The following is a 23,366-nucleotide window of genomic DNA, read 5'->3' as shown; positions in this document are numbered from 1 at the left end:
AAACGTCTCATGTTTTAGGTTAGTTAGAGTTACCAAAATTATTTCTATTTGCTAAATGTCAAGAATAACGAGAGAAAGAATCTTTCAGAGATTTATTAATTAATGTCTTAAACCTTTATTTTTGAAGACATGTCCTGTGGTCTGTCACAGACTATTGTCACATTTGCAGAAAAAAGAAGTAACCTTGTAAGAATAGAAGCAGAATCCTGATGTGATGGACTGGAATGTGTTCATCCTTAATCGGAGGTATATTAACTCTTTCTTCTCATATCTGTATATTGATATGCAGATGTATGTATGTATATATCTGTATACATTACAGACTTAAATATTAATGTTACATTTATAAAAAGTCTCCCAGCAGTTTGGGTTAAATGTAATTTCAATTTAGTAGATGTAGTAGCCAATTCGACCAGCAGGGGGAGTCTAGCGCTGCTGAAATCTATAGAGCACAGAGCTTCTTCGTCTGTATCAGAGGACAAAACGTTTCCATTTATTGCATTACTGTATTCCCCCTTTTTAGATGTGAGTTTACTCATAAACTTACCCGTACTGTTGTAAGTTGTTTTACTGCAAAAGGCTTCTGAATACGTTTTGTTGCTAACTACATTTATACTTCTTGTTAGTAGATGAAGTTTACCACTGTCAGTCAGTAGCTCACATCAGACGATATTTTCAGAAATAAATTAATGCACTGTTGAGCAAACATAGTTTTGGGCTTTGGAAAATTTGTTATTCAGAAATATTTGTTATTACAGTAAATTAAATAATTTTGCATCTGTTATTTGTTACCTTCATGTTCGTGTACTACGATAAAGACCTCTTATAAACAATTGCTTGTAAGAAAACCATGCGATTGTTTAAAGTTTGGAGTCATCGTTCTGTGTGTATGCATGTACGCAACAATAACTCATTCAATACACACTATAGCAAAGGAAATATATAATATATATATTATTATAAAAAGTTTTTATAAAAACTTACTGTAGCCATCCACTGTAGCCACAGGCCACCTGTAATATTTATACTTGTCTTCTACCCTCATTCATAGGGTAGAAGACAAGTATAAGATTTCACACAGAGGATTTTATTCAAAGAACTAACTTTGTTAGAGGTAGAGGATCTCAGAAATATGTATATAAAAAATGATACATATAGCACCAAGGGGTGCTGTATCTCATGCCCCCAAACGTCATAGGAAGTTGGCTTTTTTAAATATACTCCATTAATTGCATGGAGACCTACTCTTCAATAACTTTAGAGACAAGGTAAGAGTTCTAATTACTGATATCAGCCTTATCTACACAAAATAAACAGTCTTTCTAGTAGTTTACGTTTTGTTGCATAAATGCAACAAAGAAATAATAAACCAAACATAAATTTTTTTGTATTCATTATAACTTAATTTTATTGTTTATTATCCAATGCGCAGATGTGAATATAAATTCCCTGTGCACATCGCCAACGTCAGAGCGCATCTACGTCAGAGCGTATTGGCCAATCTGCAACAATGTCTTGTATGAACCGGAAAGGGTTTTCGGACTGTGGGGCCTGGCAGTGGTGTTGGGTCTTGAGAGTGGTGTTGGTGGGGCAGTTACGGTCCCCGTTGCTAGTAGTTAACAGGCTAAGTCGCTAAGTTGACTGCGTTTAAGTTCTTCGGTAAAACACAACCTATAGTTGCTTACAGCTAAGCATAAAAATATAGATATTTGTTGCTATTACATTTTCTAAATTGTTTGTTTTATCACTTTACCCACAGGGTGCAAGTCTTGGTAGATAGCTGAAATAAGTCAGCCTCAAGCTGTTCATAGACCAAATTGAGATTTCCGTTGCTCTACAAAATAAAAGCATACCATCAGACCATTCCTGTTTTGACCACAAAATGCTTCACAGCGTTAACGCAAAGCTGGGAACAATGTAAACGCAATGCCAATTGTATCCGTATCTAAAAGTTAATATCTTCTAGCCCAGTCCAGGTACGACGTGTATCATTTTCACTTTTCTTTTTCTTTTCTTTTTTTTCTTTTTGAACAACTCGAAATCTCTAACAAGACAGCAGGGCAAACTACAGCAGGATTGTTTTTGTCGCTCAGGGGAACCAACCGGAGTTCATGTCGCTAGCTTGGCTAACCCAGCCTGCTAGCGAGTGATTTGCCAGCATGCTAATGGGGACAGTTTAACCGCAGCACACTGCAGTGAGTCTCTCCTGTCTTGAGTCCGTAGAGGTTCCAGCCGAGCTGAAGTCCGCCGAGCCATGCGACAGTGGTCCGTCCCCACTGCGACCCTTCGCGTTGAGCCACTCCCGGGGTGCCTGTCCGTGTCACCCCCTCCGTCGGGTAAGTGGGGGAAACATCGGGAAGGATGAGAGGGGCTGTTGTTGTTTTGTTTTTTTAAAGCCAAAACTCAAGACAGTCGCTTACAGTTTTCCAGTGAAATAACATATTTACAGAGTAATGCGTTGATAATAACCAGTCTCCCAATTCTACCTTGTTTATTCACAAAGTTTATATATATATATTTCCTAAAGTGCGGTCTTGTTTGAAAAAAAGAATGTAGTTAGTTATGAATAATAAGAGACTGTGTCAAATTTCCTGTTGTACTCCACACTGGCCATGATGTTGAAGAAAGCGTATGTTAATTTATGCATGCTGCGAGGATTTTACTTTAATTCTTCCCTGGGCAAACTGACCAAGGTTAGTCTCAAGTGTCTGTGCCAAGTGTTTGAAAGCTTGCCAGAACTTTGAGTGACCCACTGGTTCTACAGAGGTGAATGCAGTGTTTTATGTGCAATTTTATAAACCAGTGTTCTCTAACGCAACCTCCAGAGCCTTGGAAAAATATCCCAGCCCTTTGAGCTGTTTCTTTCCCCCCCCTCCCACACACCTCATTGGTAGTCATGTCACAGTCACAAACTTGAATGCGTTTTTCCTGAAGTTTTCTGGAATAAAACTACTGTTTAGCTGCATGTGGAGTACTTCTCTACATGCTTTTATACCTGCAGGCCAAAATATTGGCCAACTCTTCTTTGCCAAATGTCAATTTCAATTGGATCCAGCTGCAAACATCCAATGCCTCAATAAGAAAATAAAAAATAAAATCAAAAAAATCCACCATTAGTGAAGCAATTCTAAAATATATATGCTGTAGTATCACAAGTTCAATCCAACTAGTCTGGACAGTGTTTGTGATCACCAGTTTTCCAGTATTGAGAAAAATTTAGAATTGGCCTTTGACTGGGCCAATCTGATTCCTAAATTTGCTGTCATTCAAACTCATTCAATTATAGCTTCAGCTGTATGTTTAGAGTCATTATCCTGCTTGAAAGTAGGGCCTAACAAGGAGCGATATCTCCCCAGCATGATGCTGCCACCACCATGTCACGCTGCTACACGGACCTGGTTTTGGCTAACACATCGGCTGTGTGGTAAACTCCAAACAAGATGACCTGTGACTTCCGCTACATAACTTATAATTTTTTCTGTTGTTTTTTTTTTTCATAAATATCTGCTTCAGAAAATTTGTTGTAATTTGTAAAGAACCCCCGTCTTCTAACTGTTTTTAGGTATTCAAATAAGGAAAAACGTAAAACTTTAACAGAAAATTTTGTATAAGTTTGGATACGTTCCTTTCTGTTGAAATTAATAGATAATAAAAAAGCAAAAATGGAAAAAAATAGTTTCCAACGTAATGACAGAACATACCCGCCATCTAAAACATGGGAGTGTTTAGATACAGTTATGCTGGTATTTTTCAGTGTAACTCTTCATGAAAAATCTATTTGTTCCATAAAAAACATTTGTTATTAAATTTATGTTTAAAGCATTAGTTTATTCTTGATCATATTAAGGATGAGTTTTAAAGCGCCGGGGCGTTCCATAGAGCCGCAGGTTGCAGATGGCTGCTCTAAATAACACACAAATACACTTTATTTACCTATTAGTGACCCTCTGAAGGCAAGTAGTTACAATGGATTTTATTTGGACGTGTCGGGATAAAGAGGCTCAACGCAGATACGTCCCAAAGTTTTCAGATTTTTACAGAAAAGAAGTCAAAAACCACAAAATATTTTGGTCCACTTCACAGCGTTTTATAATTCTGCACTATTTTTCTCTTTCACATAAAATCCCAGTAAAATATTTAGAACCTTCTGTTTGTAATGTGAAATAAGGAGAATATACGTCTGATTATAAATATTTATCACAAATATGATATTTTTATTTCAAATAATGGCACACTATTTTCACTTATAGTCTTGTACAGTTTATTATTATGATTATTATTATTATTATCATCACTGTTGTTAGTTTTACTCTGGTATTTTATCTGTTGTTTTTACACTTTTAAGAACTTTTTTGTGTGAATCTTTACAACTGAATTTTCCCTTTAACATTAACAATGAAGTCTGATTCTATTCTATTCCATTTGAATACTTTTATGCCTGTTTTGCTTTTTAAGCTAACAGTTGGACACCCACAAAGACAGGGAGGTGTTTGATTTCGAATTAGCATGCCTTATCTTATCTGTTTCATCTATTAATAATCCTTTGGTCGATTATCAGTGTGGAGGGGATAAATATAGCGGCGTGTGCTGTTGGTAACGGTTTAGAACGCCTCGCGTCGTGTCTGCAGACCCCAGTATGGAGGCGTGCGAGGTGGAGCCGCGCTACACCATCGAGCAAATCGACCTCCTGCAGCGCCTGCGCCTCTCCGGCATGACCAAACCCCAGATCCTCCACGCACTGGAGTCCCTGGAGAGGCTGGACCCGGACCACCGCCCACCGCCGCCCCCGTTGCCGCCACGCTGCGACTCCCACCCGGCCCCGCCCAGCAACGCCACGCCCGCCGCCGCCCCCGCCCCGTCCTCTTCGTCCTCCTCGTCGTCGTCCTCGCTCTCTCTGGCCTCGGCCACCACCCAGACCTCGGGCCTCGAGGGCGCGGCGCTGTCGCCCAGCAACAGCTACGAGGCTTCGCCGCCGCCCTTGTACCTCCCCAGCGTGGTGGTGCAGCGGGCGTTCAGCTACGATATGATGGGCGAGGAGGAGTGGGACCTGGAGGAGAAGGTGGAGGAGTACATGAGGTGAGAGGACGACAGGCTCATTATCCACAAGCTGTATCCGAGTTAATTCAGGTCAGGTGTTTAGGGATGGCTGGGAAAAGCGAATCCTCAGCGAGGAAAGTTAGTTACCCACTGGGTAATTGATTTTTTTCTTTTCTGTTAACTTGATGAGTTTTTATCTCTTTTTTTTTTTTGCAGAAGAGACAGCAACCTGGTGAAAGAGGAGATCAAGACGTTCCTGAACAACCGGCGGATCTCTCAGGCCATCGTAGGCCAGGTCACAGGTACTCCTCCTTCATCCACATTGAAACGATTAATCGTGTTAGTCGCGATGAATCGATTATTGAAGTATTCGCCAAGTAAATTAGTCGTTGATTAATCATTAACTGGAGCATACAAAAAAGACCTTCTGCTGGAAAAAAAACAGCACCGTAGAAAACAACTGTACAAAATATAAATATGTTTTTATCTGTAAATATGTTTTTGGCATCGTTTTAGCTCCAGACGATTCAAATTCACTACAGGAATACTATGTTATTACATTTTAGGCCATACAATGGTTATGTTCTTTTTTTAAAGAAGGAATTGAATTATTTGATTTCTTTTGCATCAAAAGAAATCAAATAAGGTTATATTCTTATGTTGTATATAACCTTTCTTTTATACAACATAAGAAAGGTTAAAGAGGTGAACAAAAAATTTACAGAATGTGTCATGTTTTTTATCTGATTAACTAATTAATCGTCAGAATAACTAATTACTTAAATAATCGTTAGTTGCAGCAGCAACATTAAAAAAAACATCAATGAAGCCAAAACTACTATAAAATACATACACATTTTGCCTTTAAGATAAAAAAACCCACCTGTGTCTGTAAATTGTGTTTCACCCACAACTCCTCGTTGGCATTATTTTAGCTTCACCCAGTTCAAATCCAGTAAAGGAATACTATGTTATTGCATTTTAGGCAATATAATATTTATGTTTTTATTTAAAAAAGGAATCAATTATTTGGTTTCTTTTGCAGCTTTTAATGTATTTCTAATATTGTCTAAGAAAGGTTAAAGAGGTGAACGAAAACTCTGCAGAATGTGTTTAAAAAAAAAAAAGATTAAACAGTTGTCATAATAATCAGATGCTTTCCTTGTCTGAACATGTTTTTAAGCTGTGCCACATGTTTTCGACTGGATTCTGACTTTGACTGGGCCACTTTGATTTAAAGCAGTCTATTTCAGCTCCAGATGTTTTGGATCCACCTCAATTTTTTGCAACCTCTTTGATTTTCTTGCACTATACAGTGTTGTGAAACATAAATCCCAACAGATTTCTTCTCATTTTTTGCTTTTGTCTCGCACTTAAATGTTTCAGATAATCAAACTTATGCCAATTTTGGATAAAGATAACTCACATAAACACGGAAATCAGTTTTCAAAAACTGATTTTATTAATTTATGGGAAAAAGCTATCCTGTATCTCCAGCCATCTTCTCACCAACTGATGATGGTAGGTTTTAATACGCGCCTTGCCCAGTAACTCCATGTTCTTTCCCCCCAAAAAATTGCTATAACTTCATAATTTTCAAATACATGAGTATTGTTCATATTCATAAAAATCACAAAACATTATTAAAATTCACATGATTTGGGCTTACGACTCTTACAAAAAGTACAATGTCTGCAAAACAATCAAACAAAGGAACAAATATCAACTCTTGAAATAACTCATTTTGATGTAACAGGATGACACCAAACTTTTTTCAGACTTTTGAAAACCAAACTGACAGTTAAACATTTATTTTTTAAATTTTTTTAGAACCAGTTGTAGGACCAGTACTGGTGTCACACTGGAACTACTTTGAGTGGAAGCCTCTTATTTTAATGGCGATGAAAAGGGGTGAGGGGGCTTTGTTTGGCAGTCAGGACCAAAAACCATTTATGCTGCAACTGGCATATGAGAAACTGCTCAATATTTCCAGTCAGAGCTGGTTTTATGTCTTCTAGCAGGTCTCTAACTTATGGCAGGGCCTCATGAACCCTTCTCCACCTTCTTTATTCTGACCAACATGATGAAATCGGAATAAAAAAAGCTCATGAATTCAAAGTTGGTGATGCAAATAACAAAGAACAATTTGACCCTTTGCCTCCTGTCACCAAATTTTCTGTCGAGTCTGTCCTCCTGCTGTCATTGAGCCTAAGGACAATGACTAATTGTACCTAGCCATAGCTAGGTACAATTAGATAAAGCCTGTTTGCGGACTGATCGAGCAACGACGTTTCTCTCCTTGTCCTTCGGTTGTTAGCGTGTGGAACTTAAAGCTTTCCATAGATAAGATTTGTCCTACTTATTCGTAGTATTTAGAGGCATTCATACCACTTAAACTCTTTCACATCTTTTCATGTTTTCATATTTAATTGGGATGATAAACCAACAGAAATCAGTGCTTTATTGTGAAGTCAAAGGATTCAGATGCTTTCCTTGTCTGAACATGTTTTTAAGCTGTGCCACATGTTTTCGACTGGATTCTGACTTAAATAGTCAAAAAATCGTTTGACTTTTATCCTTTAAGCGCTCAACACACGTCAAAGGACAAAAGTCACTTCCGACATCACTTCCTCTCTAATCGTTTCCTGTGGAACTGGTGCGACGAGGCGACAATCGCTTGCCTTCCTCCAGCCAAGCGACCGGCGAAATTTGTGCATCACGTGACATTTGGAGTTCGTAGAAGTAGGCGCACACCCTCGCGGGCTAACGATACGAGACGATGTCGGAAAATATTCACCTGCTGTTGCTATCGCGCTCCGTGTTTTGGGTTTCACCCTGAGTGTGCACGCCTACTTGTTGCGAGCTCAAAATTTCACAAGCATAATGTCAACGATCTCTCGGCTGAAGGAGGGCAATGGATTGTTGCCTCATCATGTTAGTTCCATAGGAAATGAATGAAGAGAGAGTCGCCTCCCTTGTGTAGAGCCCTTTAAGGACAAATTTATTTGTCTGTTTTTTCACTCCTGCTGCCAACCTATATGAGGCATTCTGTTCAAAAAGCTTTTTAAGCTTAGCCCAATGTTAAGGGCCATATGCATCCCCTATATTTTTAGTTTTTTCTAAGTCTCAAGTTTAAGACCAGGAAGAGTAGGAGATTTTAAGGAGACAGAGGCCCAATTTCAAAACATTAAATTACGAAGGTAACATTTCTTTGACGTCATATTTGATATATATAGAATTTTTTTAACAACTGAAGTTAACATGGCTACCTGTTTGTGCTATAAAATGGCACTTGGGCTTGAAAACGCGTAATACTGGCCCTTTAAATTTGACTTGATAGGTAAAGGTAATTTTATTTATATAGCACATTTTCAGCAAGAAGGCAATACAAAGTGCTTTACAGGAATTAAAAGGAAATACAAACAAAATAACAAACCAAAGGAAAGTGCAAAAGAAGAAAAAGAATCTAATGTTGATCTAAAGTATGTAAACTAGGTGCTCCTGTTCAGGGTTACTAAGTATCCTCTGGTTGATACCCTGACGATGAACCTAAATATGTGGCTTTAGAAACTGACCCACTTAATTTGAGATTCTGTGGCAAGACATACAAAAGATTGAGGAAGTTTGAAGTGTTTTACAAAGAAAAAATGCTGTATTTCCCATATTTACAATTCCTCATAAGTGTAGTTTGGTATAATATTAGGTAACACTCAATAGAATAGAAAAAACATCCAGAAAGAAAGCTGGCAGACAAAGTGAGAAAACATTCCTGTGGCGACTGTCTGTGTTTTAGCTTTGATAATGTTCCATACAACAACCTCTCAGTTTTTTTTAAAAAAGTCTATTAATACGAACCCTAATAATAGATGTGAGAATGCAGAAGACGGGTCTTGTTTGTGTCGTTGTGGCGTATTAAAACGGAGCGCCGCGTGTCTCACGATGCCACACACGTCCTTTAATAAAACACCGGCGTCGACGCGCCTTCATTAAATTAACAGGGAGACCGTTGATCTGCGCCCAGATGTAATAAAAACGGACAAAGGAAATGATTTGTTGAAACGATTCGTTTGTCCTCCGCTGCGCAGGCATCAGCCAGAGCTACATCTCCCAGTGGCTGCTGCAGCAAGGCCTGGAGATGAGCGACTCCAAGCGCAGAGCCTTCTACCGCTGGTACCTGCTGGAGAGGAACAACCCAGGTGAGGAGATGGAAAACCACATGGGAGTTCTATCAATGCCAGCCGCAGACCAACTAGCAAACCTGAGGGTAATGGGGGTAAATTAAACGGATGATGATACTGATTGTGTTTTTGTGAATTTTGATCCACCGCCTGCTCACTCCCCCCCCTCCCAACCCCAAAACCCCTACATCACTCTCTCTCCTCATCCCTCCTGCATGGCTATTCCTTTCTGCTAACGCCCAAACCGCTCCTCAAGGGCTGCGAGGTCAAGGAAGGACTCGGGACACATCTATGGTTTCAGAGGGAAGACAAAATGATAAAGGTAGCCCCGTCACAGGAGATTCTAATCGATAAACCCCTCCCCACCCTCCTCTAGTTAGGAAGTGAAGGTGGTTTTGTCTGCACCGGCTACAGTAACAGCTTGAATCGGTCCTGACCTCTTCGTGTCCTACAAAGCAGCTACTTAAACACACACACACAGAAAAAAAAAACTGCATTCAAGATGCTCCCGGCTCTTCTTTGTGTTGGGTTTAACAGCATGTTACCACGGTAAATCATGTGACTTTTTTTATTTGAGTACTGAAAAGTAGAAACAAGTTGTCTGACACAACTTGTTTCAGTTGTGTCAGACTTCATGTTACTGCTTTTTTTTTTTTTTAATCACCCAAGCAAAGCTTTGCTTCAGCTCCTCCACTGTTCCCAGCCCTGATCCTGGAGGTACTCCAGTGCTGGTTTTCATCCCTACATGGCTAACGGTCTTTAGATGGAATACTAACAAGAATGATTCCGCCGTGTTTCCTAGCCGAACACGGCTGCTGTCCTTTTGCTTCTCACATAAACTCCTTTTGACCTGCCCGTCATTAAGAAAAACCCTCCAAACTTCAGATCAAAGAGTATTTATTTTAGATAAATTGACCCTTTGCAACTATGTCACGTTGAGGCGCCACGTCCGTAAGTGAGGGATGGGAGGATTGCACAAACGACTGCCATTGTTTTTGCCGTTATGGCTTCTGCTTGTCCAAGTCGAGATAATTTGTCTGTGCAAAGAGTCAATACAGAACGTCTTACGGCAGATCTACAGGAGTGTGCCAAAGAAAACATCCAATTCTCCTCCACCGTCTGGTGTGTAACCCAACCCCGCGGCCTGCCTCAATGACTTATTGGTTTTGTCCCAATGAAGGCCTGAGGTGGAGTGAAAGCCAGCACAGCGTGAGTCCCATGGCCAGGGCCAGGGCAGGGGACAGAGATGGGACGGTAGCAGGGGCGAGCGGCACCCTCCCCAACATCTTCCCCAACCCCAACACCAACCTGATGCCCAACCACAACCCGTCCTGGAGCAGGCAGAGAGAGCTGCTGGTGCACCTGCTGCCGTGGTACACAGCCGCCGCAGCGGCTGCCGCCCAGCCAGGTAACCGCGGCCTCGGCGGCGAGCTGCGGAGGACGCCTTCGTCTCCTTGACAGCTGTAGTCCTGAAAAGTACCGTCGTTGTTTGTGACAGGAAATGGCTAAAACGGGGTTCATGTGCTTCTGACTCTTTTTATGAGTAGATTGTGGCCATAGAGTTGTTGAGAATTTTTTTATTTTTTTTTACATACTTTACTGCTTCTGAGTTTTAGGATCTTTGTTTCTGTGATATACAAAAATTCAGTAGAGAAGTTTTCGTAAATTTCAAATTGGACTGGGCGGTATGGCCTGGAAAGAAGATCCCAGATTTTTGTCATATCAGATCTGATTTGACAGAATTAGAAATCGAAATCAAAATTGCAACCTGGAATTTCCCAAACTCCTAGTAGAGGCAGAGCATTTCCACATTCCAGTTGTTGTCAGGGATCTTTACCACGTAAAAATGTACGGGATGTCAGAAGATATAGCGAGGTAAAACTTTATTAACATAAAGCCAATGGACAGGCCCCTGATTTAAAGTTGATGTTTCACTTCTGCCCTTTGGGAGAAGGATGGAAATTTGGTCGAAACCTGACTTTACCCAGCAGGTCTCTTACATTTTGCACGGCTCAATTGGATCCTATGTTCCTCAGGTGCGACCTTGTCGATGCGCTCTTTGGTGAAGGAGGAACCTGACTGGAGAACGGGTATCATCGCCAGCGACAGAGCGGGGATCGTAGGTGGTCCTCTGAGGCTGCGCAGAGGAAGCAGGTTCACCTGGAGGAAGGAGTGCCAGTCCATCATGGAGAGGTGAGCGTCTTTTAAAGACAACAGCTTATTTTAATACAGAACTGTCCGCAAACGCATTTGGAAAGAATTTATATTGTGTAAGTAGAATGAGAACTTTTGAACCCATTTATTATAATTTTTTTGCTTGGTTTTCATTATGGAGCATGGGAATTGTGATAACTTGGTTCTAGTGTGTGCATTAGGGATTGAATGGTGATTCTCCCAGTGGTTTTTGGAAATCAAACCTGTCAGTTTGAGTTTTCCAGTCTTCTATTTTGCAAAATTTCCTTTCTGTCTTTTCTTCCTTTCTCGTATTCGTCTACCCTTCTTTATGTGTCCCTCTATTCGTTCATTCCTTCCTTCCTAGATTAAATCCTTCCCGGTTTTGTTCTTTCCTTTCTGTCTTTCTAGCCCAAATCTTTCCTTGGTTACTTCCATTCTTCTATCCTCTGTTCCTTGTGTCCTATCTTCCATACTTCCTATCTCAGATCATCCTGTGTTCTCTTTATTCTATATTACATACAGTACAGACCAAAAGTTTGGACACACAGTTGTGTCCAAACTTTTGGTCTGTACTGTATATATATACAGTATATATATGTATATATATAAGATATTCTTCCTTCCTATCTCAAATCTTTCTATGTTTCTTTCCTTCTACTCTGCTTTCTTTACTGTCAGTCTTCCTCCGCATCTCAGATCCTTTCTTTATCTCTAGTTCAAACCTCTGTGTCCTGTTCTTTTCATTACCTTTGTTTCTTTTTCCAACTCCCTCATTGTTTTCCCTCTTTTCTCTGTCTTCTTTTCTTGTTATTCATTCCTTACCTAGCTCCTTTCTTCCTTACACACTTTCATGTTTCCTTCTCTTTGCTATCTCAGATTCCCTCTTCCTTCCTTTCTACATTTTTCTTCTCTCGTTGTTTGTTCTGTCCTAACTCCCTGCCATTCTTGGTCTTTTTGTCTTTTTTTTTTGCTGCTTCCATATTCAAAACCTGTAGAAAGTCTGTCATAGTGTTATAGTGAACCTCCTGTCGTTCACTAGACAAATATATGCGATGAATATGGGCGCCGCAAAGTGGCCGTAAAATAAAAATTATCTTTGAAAGAATGGAGTTGGAGGCATAATAAATGATACAACGCAACAGTAGGAACATTTAAATTTGAAGCTCTAATCTTTGAATTCTGGCCCAGGAGCCAGTTGTGGCCCTTGAAATGATTTTGTTTGTCCCCTGATTCTTGTCAAGAATGGTAAAGAATTTGGCAAATAAACTACAAAACAATAATTACCCAAATAATTTGGAAATCGTCAGATTTTCTCCTAATAAGTCAACAGTCCGAAGTACGGGTGGGCATTTATCATGATAAATGATATAATTTATTATTTATTTATCATTTATTACGAAACATTTCTTATAAGAGTTTTGATTTATCATTGTCTCATTACATTTCTATCATTGATTTTAAATATAAAATAAAACTGACCATATTATTGGAAATATTTTGTATTTTTCACGATAGCCTCAATAAATATCTGTAAAATCAAAAATATGATATAATGCAGGGTCTGGATGCAGCATAGTGATAAAAATCTAACTTTCTTTTCAGTAAGTAGTGTCCTGAAGAAGCCTATTTCAAATGGAAATGTTTGTCGATAACAATATTTCTGTTTGTGGCGCCATAAATGCTGAGTCATGCAGTCACAGCATACCTAAAACCAAGTTTTTTTATCATCATAATCTTTATTGTTACCATAGTAGTACCACAAAATATTGAGATAAAATTTTAAGTTCCTGGCGCCCGCCCCTGGTTCAAAGTCCTTTTTATGTTTTGGACCTTTAATGATTTACAGATTTCATAAAAAATTTTGTTTTTTGTTGAGAAGGTAAAACTTAAAAAAAAAAAAAAAAAAAATCAGTATATACAGATTTTTGCATTTTCCATTTAGTTTAATTTGCCAGTTTTGGACATCACTGTCACCTCACAAAATTATAAGTTGCCTGAAATGAATCATTGTGATAATAATGAGTAAAGCTAGAGCAAAGTTCATATGCCTTATTTTAAGCCAGAATTGTATTTCTAAGTTTTATATCGTAAAGTTAATACGTCTAAAACCAAAAGTATACCTGAGGTATTTATTATTAATAATAATAATAATCTTTAATAAGTATCAAACATTGTTTCCTGTTTGTTCACTTCTACATGTCGTTGTCCTCTGGATAGCAGCTCTTTCCCTTCATCCCTTTCCCATTACACATCCATTCACCCTGCTTTGCCCCCCACACACACACGCAAGTACTCACACAGACGCTGACAGAAAGGAGCAAAGCACCCGCTGTGTTCAATTGATTTCTCTATTACATCGGTCGGTGTAAGTGTAGTGCAGTCTGGGCTCTCTCAGTAATAAGAGCAACACAGACAAGTCTCAGCAGCCGGCAGCGCCTCCAGATTACGCAACTCTGCTGCAGTGCTGCTCCTTACGAGCTGGTTTAGACCCAAGGACGACACAGCAGAGGTGAAGATGATGTGTGTGTGTGTGTGTGTGTGTGTGTGTGTGGGGGGGTGTGTGTGTGTGTGTGTGTGTGTGTGTGTGTGAGGGAGGATGTAGAGGAATTGATCCCTGTGTGTTTTGTAATGTGAGATAATGATTTAGCCCATGCAGCGACAAAAAAAGGACAATGACTTCAGAGAGACAGGAACGCTTTGAGCTTTAATGTTCAGCTTTTTTTTATATATATATATATATATATACAGTATATACATATATGTAAAAACAGAAACGTGATTTGTTTTAAAATTTTTCCAGCTGTAAAAGCATTGGCTTCCAGTGAGGAGCCTTCCTTATGTTCACACTGTGGAGGAAGTAGACGGAAAAAGTGACGCGGCACAAACAGGCAGAAATGGTGTCGTATCTGCAATATGCAGAATGATTGTGAAGTATTTCTGGAAGCACTGTGACGCTGTCTTACAGCTTCTTCATGGAGAATCAGTATCCAGATGAGGCGAAGCGCGAGGAGATCGCCAGCGCCTGTAATTCTGTCATCCAGAAACCAGGTTGGAAGGCCGTCATTTTTCACCCAGATTATTTTCTCATTTAGATTTTTTGGGGGGGGGGGTTTCCCGCCTTTTTCCGACAGACCAGGAGATCCACACACCTCCAACCATATTATTGAGCTACTGAGAATAAACGCAAACATCGCTTTGATTAGATTTTCTTCCCTTTTACCTACAGAGACTTTTGCTTCCTCTTATTGGATAGAAAATGCACTTCCTCCTCATAACTTTGGTCTGTAATTGCTTTAATCTCTGGAAGGGATTCAGGTACTTTTCCAAGCATTATTTTGTGATAACTTGCTTATCACGACGCAAAATTCATTTGGTCTTTACCAGATTGTTCATAGTGCAGTAGATAATAATATTTCAGGAAAATCTTCCATATGCAGGTACAAGAACTTAACTTGGTACAGATGTTCCCAGGGAATTTTTTGGGGGGGTGGGGGGGACTGTTAGCCACAGGAAAAAAAATCAAGATGACCACAAACCCAGTGGTCGTGAAGGAAAATTTATTGTTGCACTAGATATGCTGATATTTATCATGGATGAACACTTTTAGTGTCAAATCATACATAATTGGAACCATAGAAATCATATTTAATGACGCTTTATTGAAAACCAAAAGAACGAGATCGCGGATACAAGCAGCTGAAATGGGTTTTCTCCGTAGGGTGTCTGGGCTCTCCCCTAGAGATAGGGTGAGAAGCTCGGTCATCCGGGAGGGACTCAGAGTAGAGCAGCTGCTCCTTCACGTCGAGAGGAGAGGACCAGTTGAGGTGGCTCGGGCATCTGGTCAGGATGCCTCCTGGACGCCTTCCTGGTGAGGTGTTCCAGGCAGGACCCACCGGGAGGAGGCCCCGGGGAAGACCCAGGACACGCTGGGGGGACTATGTCTCTCGGCTGGCCTGGGAACGCCTTGGGATTCCCCCTGAGGAATGGGAACAAGTGGCTGGGGAGAGAGAAGTCTGGGCCTCCCTTCTTAGGGTGCTACATCCGCAACCTGACCCCGGATAAGCGGAAGAAAATAGATGGATAGATGGATGGTGCTTTATTGACATTTTTATAAAAGATGGCCACCATGGCTGTTATGGAAAAATATTTTTTGCACTAAAATGATCAATTAGACAAGTGTTTGGTGTTAAATCAAATGTAACTCTGCTAATGCTAAATTGCTAAATACTTACAATTTTGCAGAAGCTAATGCTAAATCGCCAATCAGACACATGAAAATGGCTGGTGTGAGACTCGCAAACATCCTCAGTTTCGAATTTTGCTACATGTTATTGCTTGAAAGTTGTATGAATAAGAGAACCAAAGTCAAAAACATATGATGTGACATAAAGTTAATCCAAGTCACGAAAATGGGGAACGTTTTATGGTAAGAACTGTTTTAGCTGACGGTCATCTCGAACAGTGAGTCATGATCCTGAAATTCAAGTGGCTAATGAGAAATATGAAATACATGTGACCTGACTGGGGAGCACACTCATTTTTAAGCTTGTATCCACAGCTTGTATCATAATTTATGAAATAAGGATAAAACCAAAAACCTGTGTGAGAAATGGAAACCTACGGCTTTCCTTTTGTCATGTAAATGGACAAAAGGAGATTAAATATTTTGTTTGGAAGGATTTTTTTTTAATGATATGCATTTAAATTGAAATAATTTTACACCCTCTAAAAGGCTAGGTCATTTTATCATGTCTTGATTTCTAAATAACCCAAGAGTTATTGAGGGTGTGTTTGACAGGTTAGTGTCGACCACTAGATGGCACTTCATCCCCAAAAAACAAAACAACCTTTCAGTCGTATTTTCCATAAATACAGATCTTCCATTGGTGTCTCATTATGCTTTTGGATTATTTGTGAAACTCAGCTTAATGATTGCAGAGTCTTGGAGGAACGAATATTAGACCTTCTGTTCTTTTCTTCTTTTTTTTTTACAACACTTACTGAGTTTCTTTATTATTATAAAAAGTTAATTTTGCCATTAAATAGAATAAAATGGATCCTACTTCAGTACTGTATGAACAGATCCAGTGTGTTACTCATTCCTCTCCTGCTTCAGGCTGTAAGCTGTCAGAGTTTGAGCGGGTGACGGCGTTGAAGGTGTACAACTGGTTCGCCAACCGTCGGAAGGAGATGAAGAGAAGAGCAAACATAGGTGAGAGCGGCTGACCTGACAAGAGCCGGCCAACAGTTCACACACACGCACACACACACACCCACACACATACAAGGCCTTTTCCACCCAAGGCCACCGTTCCGGTTCCCAAATTTGTTTTCAAATCGTTGTCGCGCGTTTCCCCAGAAAATAACGAGGCTCCACAGCACAAACTGTGGTTCAACTCAGGCACATCTCTCTGTGATGTGCAGTAAGAGTGAACACTCTACTGATTGAACAGCAGGATTACAATTGAAAGGTCAAAGGATTGTTAAATTAGCAACAAAAACAACAAAAAAAAAGCTGGCCTTTTTTGTAGATGAACTACTTTTCAGGAAACTGAAGGTGACTTCCGTTTGTGGCTTTCGATTAGAGTTTAGATGGGGCCTAAAAAAATCCAAATTTTGGGTCGGGCTATAGGAAAAATCTATAATCTATAAATTTCTATCGTGGAAACGGCGACAATTCAACCTTGTTTTTCCTAAACTAAGTGTCTAAAACTTGCTCAAGCTTAAAAACTACATTACTTAAGCTCTTAAATACGGACTATGTTATTTTACAAGCAAAGTCTTTCAAACTTTTTGGGGGGATTTATGGAATCTGAACTTACAATCGAAAGCCGACTTCAACTTCCTCTGTGTTTTTATTCATCGCGTTGCTTGTTGTAGTCCATGAAAACCATTGAACCCGACATCTTGCTACTGCGCTCTCCTACCGCGTTGTGTAATGCCCGCTGTTTTCAACGCATGCTCGGCTCCGCAAACTGGTGGAAACGGCATCGGCTCTCAACAAGGCACCGAAGTTTGAAGGCAGCAGAACCAGCTCAAAGACGAGCGTTCCTTCAGTGGAAACGGGTTATGAGTGGTCAATCTCTGCTCCGTCCTGTTTTGTCTCAACCAGAAGCCGCCATCTTGGAAAGCCATGGGATCGAGGTGCCAAGTCCGAGCTGCCACTCGAACGGCGAAGAGGGAGAGCTGCAAGAGTTTGTTGATCAAGTGAACCATCGGTTCTCAGAGCAGGTACATGAGCGAACGTGGAGCCACTTGGTGTACATTGTGTAGTGAACGGTCACAAACACAGAATCACCAGCATAGCCTTTTACCTACACTGTCATCCAAAACTATTGATTTCCTCCCTACATTTTTACAGACACAGACTTGTTCCTTATTTGGGTTAGTCTCTAGCCAGATTCAATACATTTTTTTTCAGTGATTTCAGAAAATGAAGATCTTACATTTTGTAGATTCATCACACATATGTTGAAATATTTCAAGGTTTTTTCTTGTACTTTTGATGCTTGTGGCTCACAGATAAATCAGCCAAAACATTCAGTGTCTCTGAAAAGTAAAATACTAACTTCAATTTAACAATCGATTAATAAAATGTATATTATAAATAGAAATGTCCCATTCTGAAATTTTTTTTGAACCATTTTCTTTGATTCAGTACTTCTAGCTTTTTACAAGTACGGTACCTGAAAATCTGTTCGACTTGAACGTTGATTGGAGTTTCCCTTTCCAGTAGACCAATGACCCTGCCCATACATCTAGAGTTAAGATGTATGTTTTCGGGGCGTGCTGTGGTGGCGCAGGGGGTTAGCACGCCCCCACGTTTGGAGGCCTTAGTCCTCGACGCGGACGTCGCGGGTTCGACTCCCGGTCCCGACGACCTTTGCCGCATGTCTTCCCCCCTCTCCTCACCCTCCTTCCTGTTTGCCTACTGTGGAAAAAATACGAGCCACTAGCGCCGCAAAAACTCTTCGGAGAAAAAAAAAAAAGATGTATGTTTTCGAATGGGCTAGTCAAAGTCCAGAGCTAAATTAGGTTGTAAATTGTTTTAATATAAGGTTTCCTCCTCCTTCCTCATGTCAGTTATCTTGGTCTTTGAGTTTGTCACGTAAAATCGGCCAAAGTGATCCACTGAAGTTTTTGTTTGACACATAAAATGCAAGAAAGTTGATTTCTATTGTGTTGTCTGATGTTGCATGTAAATCTTTAGAGCTACACCTGAGCTCCCTCATATGTTAACACTGTTGGACCTCACTGCCCTTTGTGTTAGCAGTGAACTGCTCTGTGGGAGTCGATGTGCAGCAGCAGCAGCAGAACGAGCTAACAGCAGGCAGCACAAACACACTCTGGAAATCTTAAAGCCGCCGCTTTGATGGCTTTAACAAGCCAACCGAAACTTTCTGAGCTGCTGTGTAGGCAGAACGGCCATCTTATTACCCCTCTGCCTCTCACAGGAGGACGCCACTTCCCAGAAAATTGTTGACCAACAAGATGGCTCCGCGCTGATCACTGGGGAGGCGACGGCGGCCCCGCTGAGCCCCGACCCTCAGGGGGCAGAACAGAAGGACGGGGATTCAAAAAGGGAGTCTGTGGACGAGGAGTGACTAAACCCAGCCAGACTTTCAATCGTCATGTCTGAATATTATTCAGTATAAAACAGAACAGTAAAATGCCTCCTGCTCCACCTGCGGGTGGAACCTTCTGGGCCAATGGAAGGATGGGGGTGGGGGTTGGTTGAAGCCCTTTGAGGTGCCTCAGGTGAGGAGGCCACTGCATTTATCAACAGTAATCCTGCTTATAATAATGGCAATATACAGTCTACGTATAGGTATATAAGGTCTGTGATATATAAATCAATATATAGTGCATTCCAAGATGGTATCAAAATGCCTCAATCCTGTGAGGGGAGCATTATGTAAAGGACGCCTCACCATTTGAACATAAGCTGTTTTTCTTGTTTATCTTTTGCTACTTGTTTGGTTTACTCCGGCTGCTGAGTGGAACAAGCTGAGCCTGCAGGTCAGGTTTTGATTGGCTATTGTAGAGAGTGCGGCTTCTGTCTTTTGATGAAACAGAAAAGACAACAAAAAACAAAAAAACGCCGTCTTGTTGCTGGGTTGTCTTTGTCTGGTTTATAAAGCGATTGATAGGTTTTAATCAATCAGCACGTGTCGTTGACACTAAATCTGTACAACCTGGAGGGATAACTCAGGTAATCCCAAAGTGACAAATTGCACCACCTTTCCTTTTATTCTGTCTGTGTATTATTTTTATTTTTTTTAATCAGAATTGTGCTAAAAGAAAACAGTGTTATTTATACTTTTTTGATTTCATGGTGTCCCGGACTAGAGATGCTCCGAGAAGTCAACTGCTGACTCTAATCAGACAATTTTCAACAATCAGTCCAAAACAACCACCACTACATGTAACCAATAGCAGGTAGAGCATACAGCCACACTCTTCTGTGTGGATGTTGTTACTGTGGGAAGAACACTTAATTATTTTCGGTTTTAGTCATAAAGTTAGTTTTCTATGAAATGTTGAGACATACTGTATCTGCATATTAATCAGGCCGCGTGAGAGAGCAACACTTTGAGCAGATAACAGGAAGGCTGAATAGACTGGTGTACACCAAAACTAAAAAAAAACAAACACCTGGGCATCCTGCTGTCTTGTCTCCCAAGTCAGCTTTATAGAAATTCAACTTTTAGACATTTGACCCAAACAACGTACTTGCATTGTTAGGGACATAAGCGATACAAACAATAATGACCCAAATATTGAGCTGAATAGAGACTATTGATGGCGACTTATTTATCTTATTTAACTGCCCCATTACTTACATCTTGTTTTAGTTTTATGAGTTTGACTTTTTTGAATGACGTCTATTGTGTTTGTTCAACGTACATCTTTTAAACTTGTCTTTGTTCAGTATGGTTTTCTTTGTTTGGAACTGAAGAAACTGTTTGGATTATAGGCAAAATGACTAAAGCCAAGTTGCCATCTTCTTACACACTAAAGAAGGTTGAATAAATTACAGAGTAACTAGTTAAGACTCTCCCATACTTAACCTGAAACGCTGAAGTTGTTTCTCAGTGATGGAAATGCGTGACGAAGATTAGGTCATTTTACTCACAACGAGGCGTCGTCCTCCCCTTCATACCAGACCCATGTCGAATTTTAATTCGACATGGGCCGAATGGGTCACACCGAGTGATTGGTACGAAGTTTGTAGACGTGTTTTATGTAGAAGTATGCTCATATTTCGCTCCAGCTAGTCCGCTTCCACTATCTGGAACACTATCCGCGTGCGACATGGATACTGTTGATCAGACGTGGTGAGGAATTGAATACATTTACGATTCTTCACAAAATACCTTCTAAGTTTGCGAAATGGCTAAAAACTCCTGGATGGAAATTGCAAAGTCTCTGTCCACAGAGGACTCTGTTTACGGAAAGGTGCGGCGTTCTCTCCGTGACCGTTATGTTACGCTTCGGGGTGTGACGTGTCGTATACTGAAGCGCGAGAGTTGTCCACCGGTTGGCGTGTAAGAAGGCGTGTGCCAATACGTACGTCCAGCAGCTACGTGACCGCGCTCGACTATTCAACTCAGGGCGAGGAGTGGGAGAGCCTTTAAGGTAAGAATTTACATATCACGGAAAACACACAGGCTGCTGTTTCAGAAATGCGAGCGAACTTACCGCTAATATAAGATGCTACAGGTAGTTTAGAAAGGTAAACTTTGGGATAATTACGCCTTCTGATATTGTAATGAAACAGTTTTACACAACTGGCCTTTCACACAGAAACAGAATACATACGTCTGTATGAAACCCATTATTGAAATTTAATGGGTTTCAAAGCCGGTTTGAAATTGGCCACAGAATCCTGATGGGTGCATCTCTAGGCCTTACACACCTACAACCTAATGTGTGGTTGTTTTTGTTTTTGTTGTTTTTTTTGTTAAACTCATTGGTGCTGTTTAATCTCATGTCAGAGTCTAGCCAAAGAGGCTAGCTTGGTTACATAATAATGTAATCGTTCTTATTTTGATGTATCCATATATGTATATCGTTTCAGAAACGCTAAAACTCGCTTGTTGCGTCTCCAGGAAGGCATCAGGCACCTTTTCCTCTCTTGCTGGGATAAGCTAAAGCTTCTAAGCTCCTGTACGTTTTGTGCAAAGCTGCACTTCAAAGTGAATCTCACTCTTAACTAATCCCTCAAAACCTCACAGAGGGTGTGTATTCTTTTAGTTATACTGTCATATTTCCATACCCAAGGCTGCAGGAGTCGAGTCTAATTGTTCATGAAATGAACAATCAATACTTTATTGTCAAAGGAAGCCACCATTGTTGCCTCCTAATGCCAAAGCTATGCCAGATAGAGCTGATCTACAGATGCCCAGAGCAGCGAGTAGGTTTATTTGCTCCGCTCAACACTAGCCACCTCAAGCTTACCTCAGAATGATTGTTTTTAGGAGGGATTTCCTGGCTGACAGCAGCCGGTGAATGGAACTGTTTCTCTTCTGAACGGTGTTGTGTGTCATGTAGCATTTGCGGCATTGGGCTTCGTCCTGTGTTCTCAGTGTCCAGTCACCTCCTCAGACAGTTCTGCTGTCCAGCTTAGGACAGGAATCCCCCAAAGCTGCAGCGGTTTCTTATTGCTGCGCTCCTCTGCATAAGCTTTTATCTAACAAGGGAAGACAATAATAAAAGTGTACACAATCTTTGTCGAGTTTCTCTTGATCATTCTTGCGCAATTTAAGGTTTGGCCAAGATGAAGAAGCTTGTATGATTCAGGTAAGGAATTACAATCTATAAATGGCAGATCCTACAAATTCTTTCATTTGAGCTCTTGACAGTTAGGTTTTTACTGTTAAAGGGGACTTATTATGCAAAATTAACATTTCGCCTGTTTTTGTACTTTCATTTGGGTTTCTACTGCTTCTTGGTGTCTGGAAAGTGAGGTGTTTCAAAAACTTTATGAATGCAACGTCACAAATCAGCAGGAACCTCCCCTTACCTAGCAACCCCAGCAAAGCCCAGAACGTTGCCTAGCAACCCAAGTGGAGTTCTAGCACATTTGGTTGGCTAGTATTACAGCTGTATGCGCTGTACAATGGCTGCCGGAAAATAAGTGTTTTACTGTTGACTTGCCATCCAGAAACCACTTGCTGCATTCTTGGTTGTTATGCTTTTCAATGATGTACGGTTATATAATTGCACATCTGTTTGCAACCGTTTTCACATGCAAGTGTAAACGTTGAGTTGGGGGGGCATGACCAGCAGCAGCTTATATGGATTTAAAATGACAAGAGGCCATAAAACAGTTCAAAATCGGCAGAACTAACCAGACTAACATCTCATTATCTAAGAACGATTTTGTGCAAAAAACAAAACAAAAAAATGTAATGAATTGTTCAACTTTAGTATTAAACTCTCAAGACAAACATGCTGCTCAGTGTGTCCAGTGGTCATGAATGTCACCTGATGTGTTGTGGAACAGGTCTGTAGAACGTTCCTGCTGCCGTTTTTGTAGTGGCCCTAATCCTAACCGTAGCAGCCCGCCTGGTGGTCGGGCCAGAGGGCCCGGCCTAGCCCTAAACTTTGACATGAGTTTTATGCTAATGTCGTAAAACTTGATTTATACGCTTGTATTATATGTTTATCTTCAAGGAAAGCTGTGCACGAATCATCACTTTGCATTTAAATGGCACAAGTAAGGTCATCATCATCTGCTTGCAGAGTGAGTCAGCATTTTGGACTGTTGCCTTTAGATGATAAAAACGGCTATGCGGGCGTTTCAGTGCAAGATGAAAATCAAAGACAAAACTGAGACCCTGCAGGTGTAACATTTTTTGAGGGTATTGAGAGGAGAACATTTGAGCTTTACCACGTGTCCTGACAGTGAAGCGTTCTCACAGTCTTAATCTACTCTTGAGACTGCTTTGTTTTGGTGGCATTTTGTATCCA

The 23,366-nt window shown here is 40.5% G+C and overlaps 1 protein-coding gene across 3 annotated transcripts; it reads left to right on the top strand.

The window, feature by feature from the left end:
• Positions 1-1,450: 1,450 nt before the first annotated feature.
• On the top strand, positions 1,451-22,122 carry LOC116731461 (homeobox-containing protein 1). 3 transcript variants are annotated; one of them, XM_032581205.1, is made up of 10 exons: positions 1,451-2,336; positions 4,629-5,076; positions 5,254-5,339; positions 9,123-9,233; positions 10,396-10,623; positions 11,252-11,408; positions 14,356-14,438; positions 16,507-16,602; positions 17,503-17,621; positions 18,664-18,961. In XM_032581205.1, the coding sequence occupies exons 1-10, from the start codon at positions 2,255-2,257 to the stop codon at positions 18,664-18,666; spliced, it is 1,413 nt and encodes a 470-aa protein (XP_032437096.1). In that variant the 5' UTR covers positions 1,451-2,254; the 3' UTR covers positions 18,667-18,961. The 3 variants fall into 3 exon arrangements, with proteins under 3 accessions (XP_032437096.1, XP_032437095.1, XP_032437097.1); XM_032581204.1 differs by having other exon boundaries at positions 1,454-2,336; positions 18,845-22,122; XM_032581206.1 differs by lacking the exon at positions 10,396-10,623 and having other exon boundaries at positions 1,457-2,336; positions 18,845-22,122.
• Positions 22,123-23,366: the final 1,244 nt, after the last annotated feature.

Source organism: Xiphophorus hellerii, chromosome 13 (genome assembly GCF_003331165.1).
Source record: "Xiphophorus hellerii strain 12219 chromosome 13, Xiphophorus_hellerii-4.1, whole genome shotgun sequence".
NCBI lineage: Eukaryota > Metazoa > Chordata > Actinopteri > Cyprinodontiformes > Poeciliidae > Xiphophorus > Xiphophorus hellerii.
The sequence above is the reverse complement of the archived record's forward strand: the minus strand, read 5'-3'. Positions and strand labels throughout refer to the sequence as shown.

Excerpts from the sequence above, each read along its gene's own strand:
- LOC116731461 (XM_032581204.1), top strand. The coding sequence starts at position 2,255 with ATGCGACAGTGGTCCGTCCCCACTGCGACCCTTCGCGTTGAGCCACTC. Across the intron at positions 5,077-5,253 it reads AAGGTGGAGGAGTACATGAG|AAGAGACAGCAACCTGGTGA; the intron begins GTGAGAGGACGA and ends TTTTTTTTGCAG. Across the intron at positions 14,439-16,506 it reads TTCTGTCATCCAGAAACCAG|GCTGTAAGCTGTCAGAGTTT; the intron begins GTTGGAAGGCCG and ends CTCCTGCTTCAG.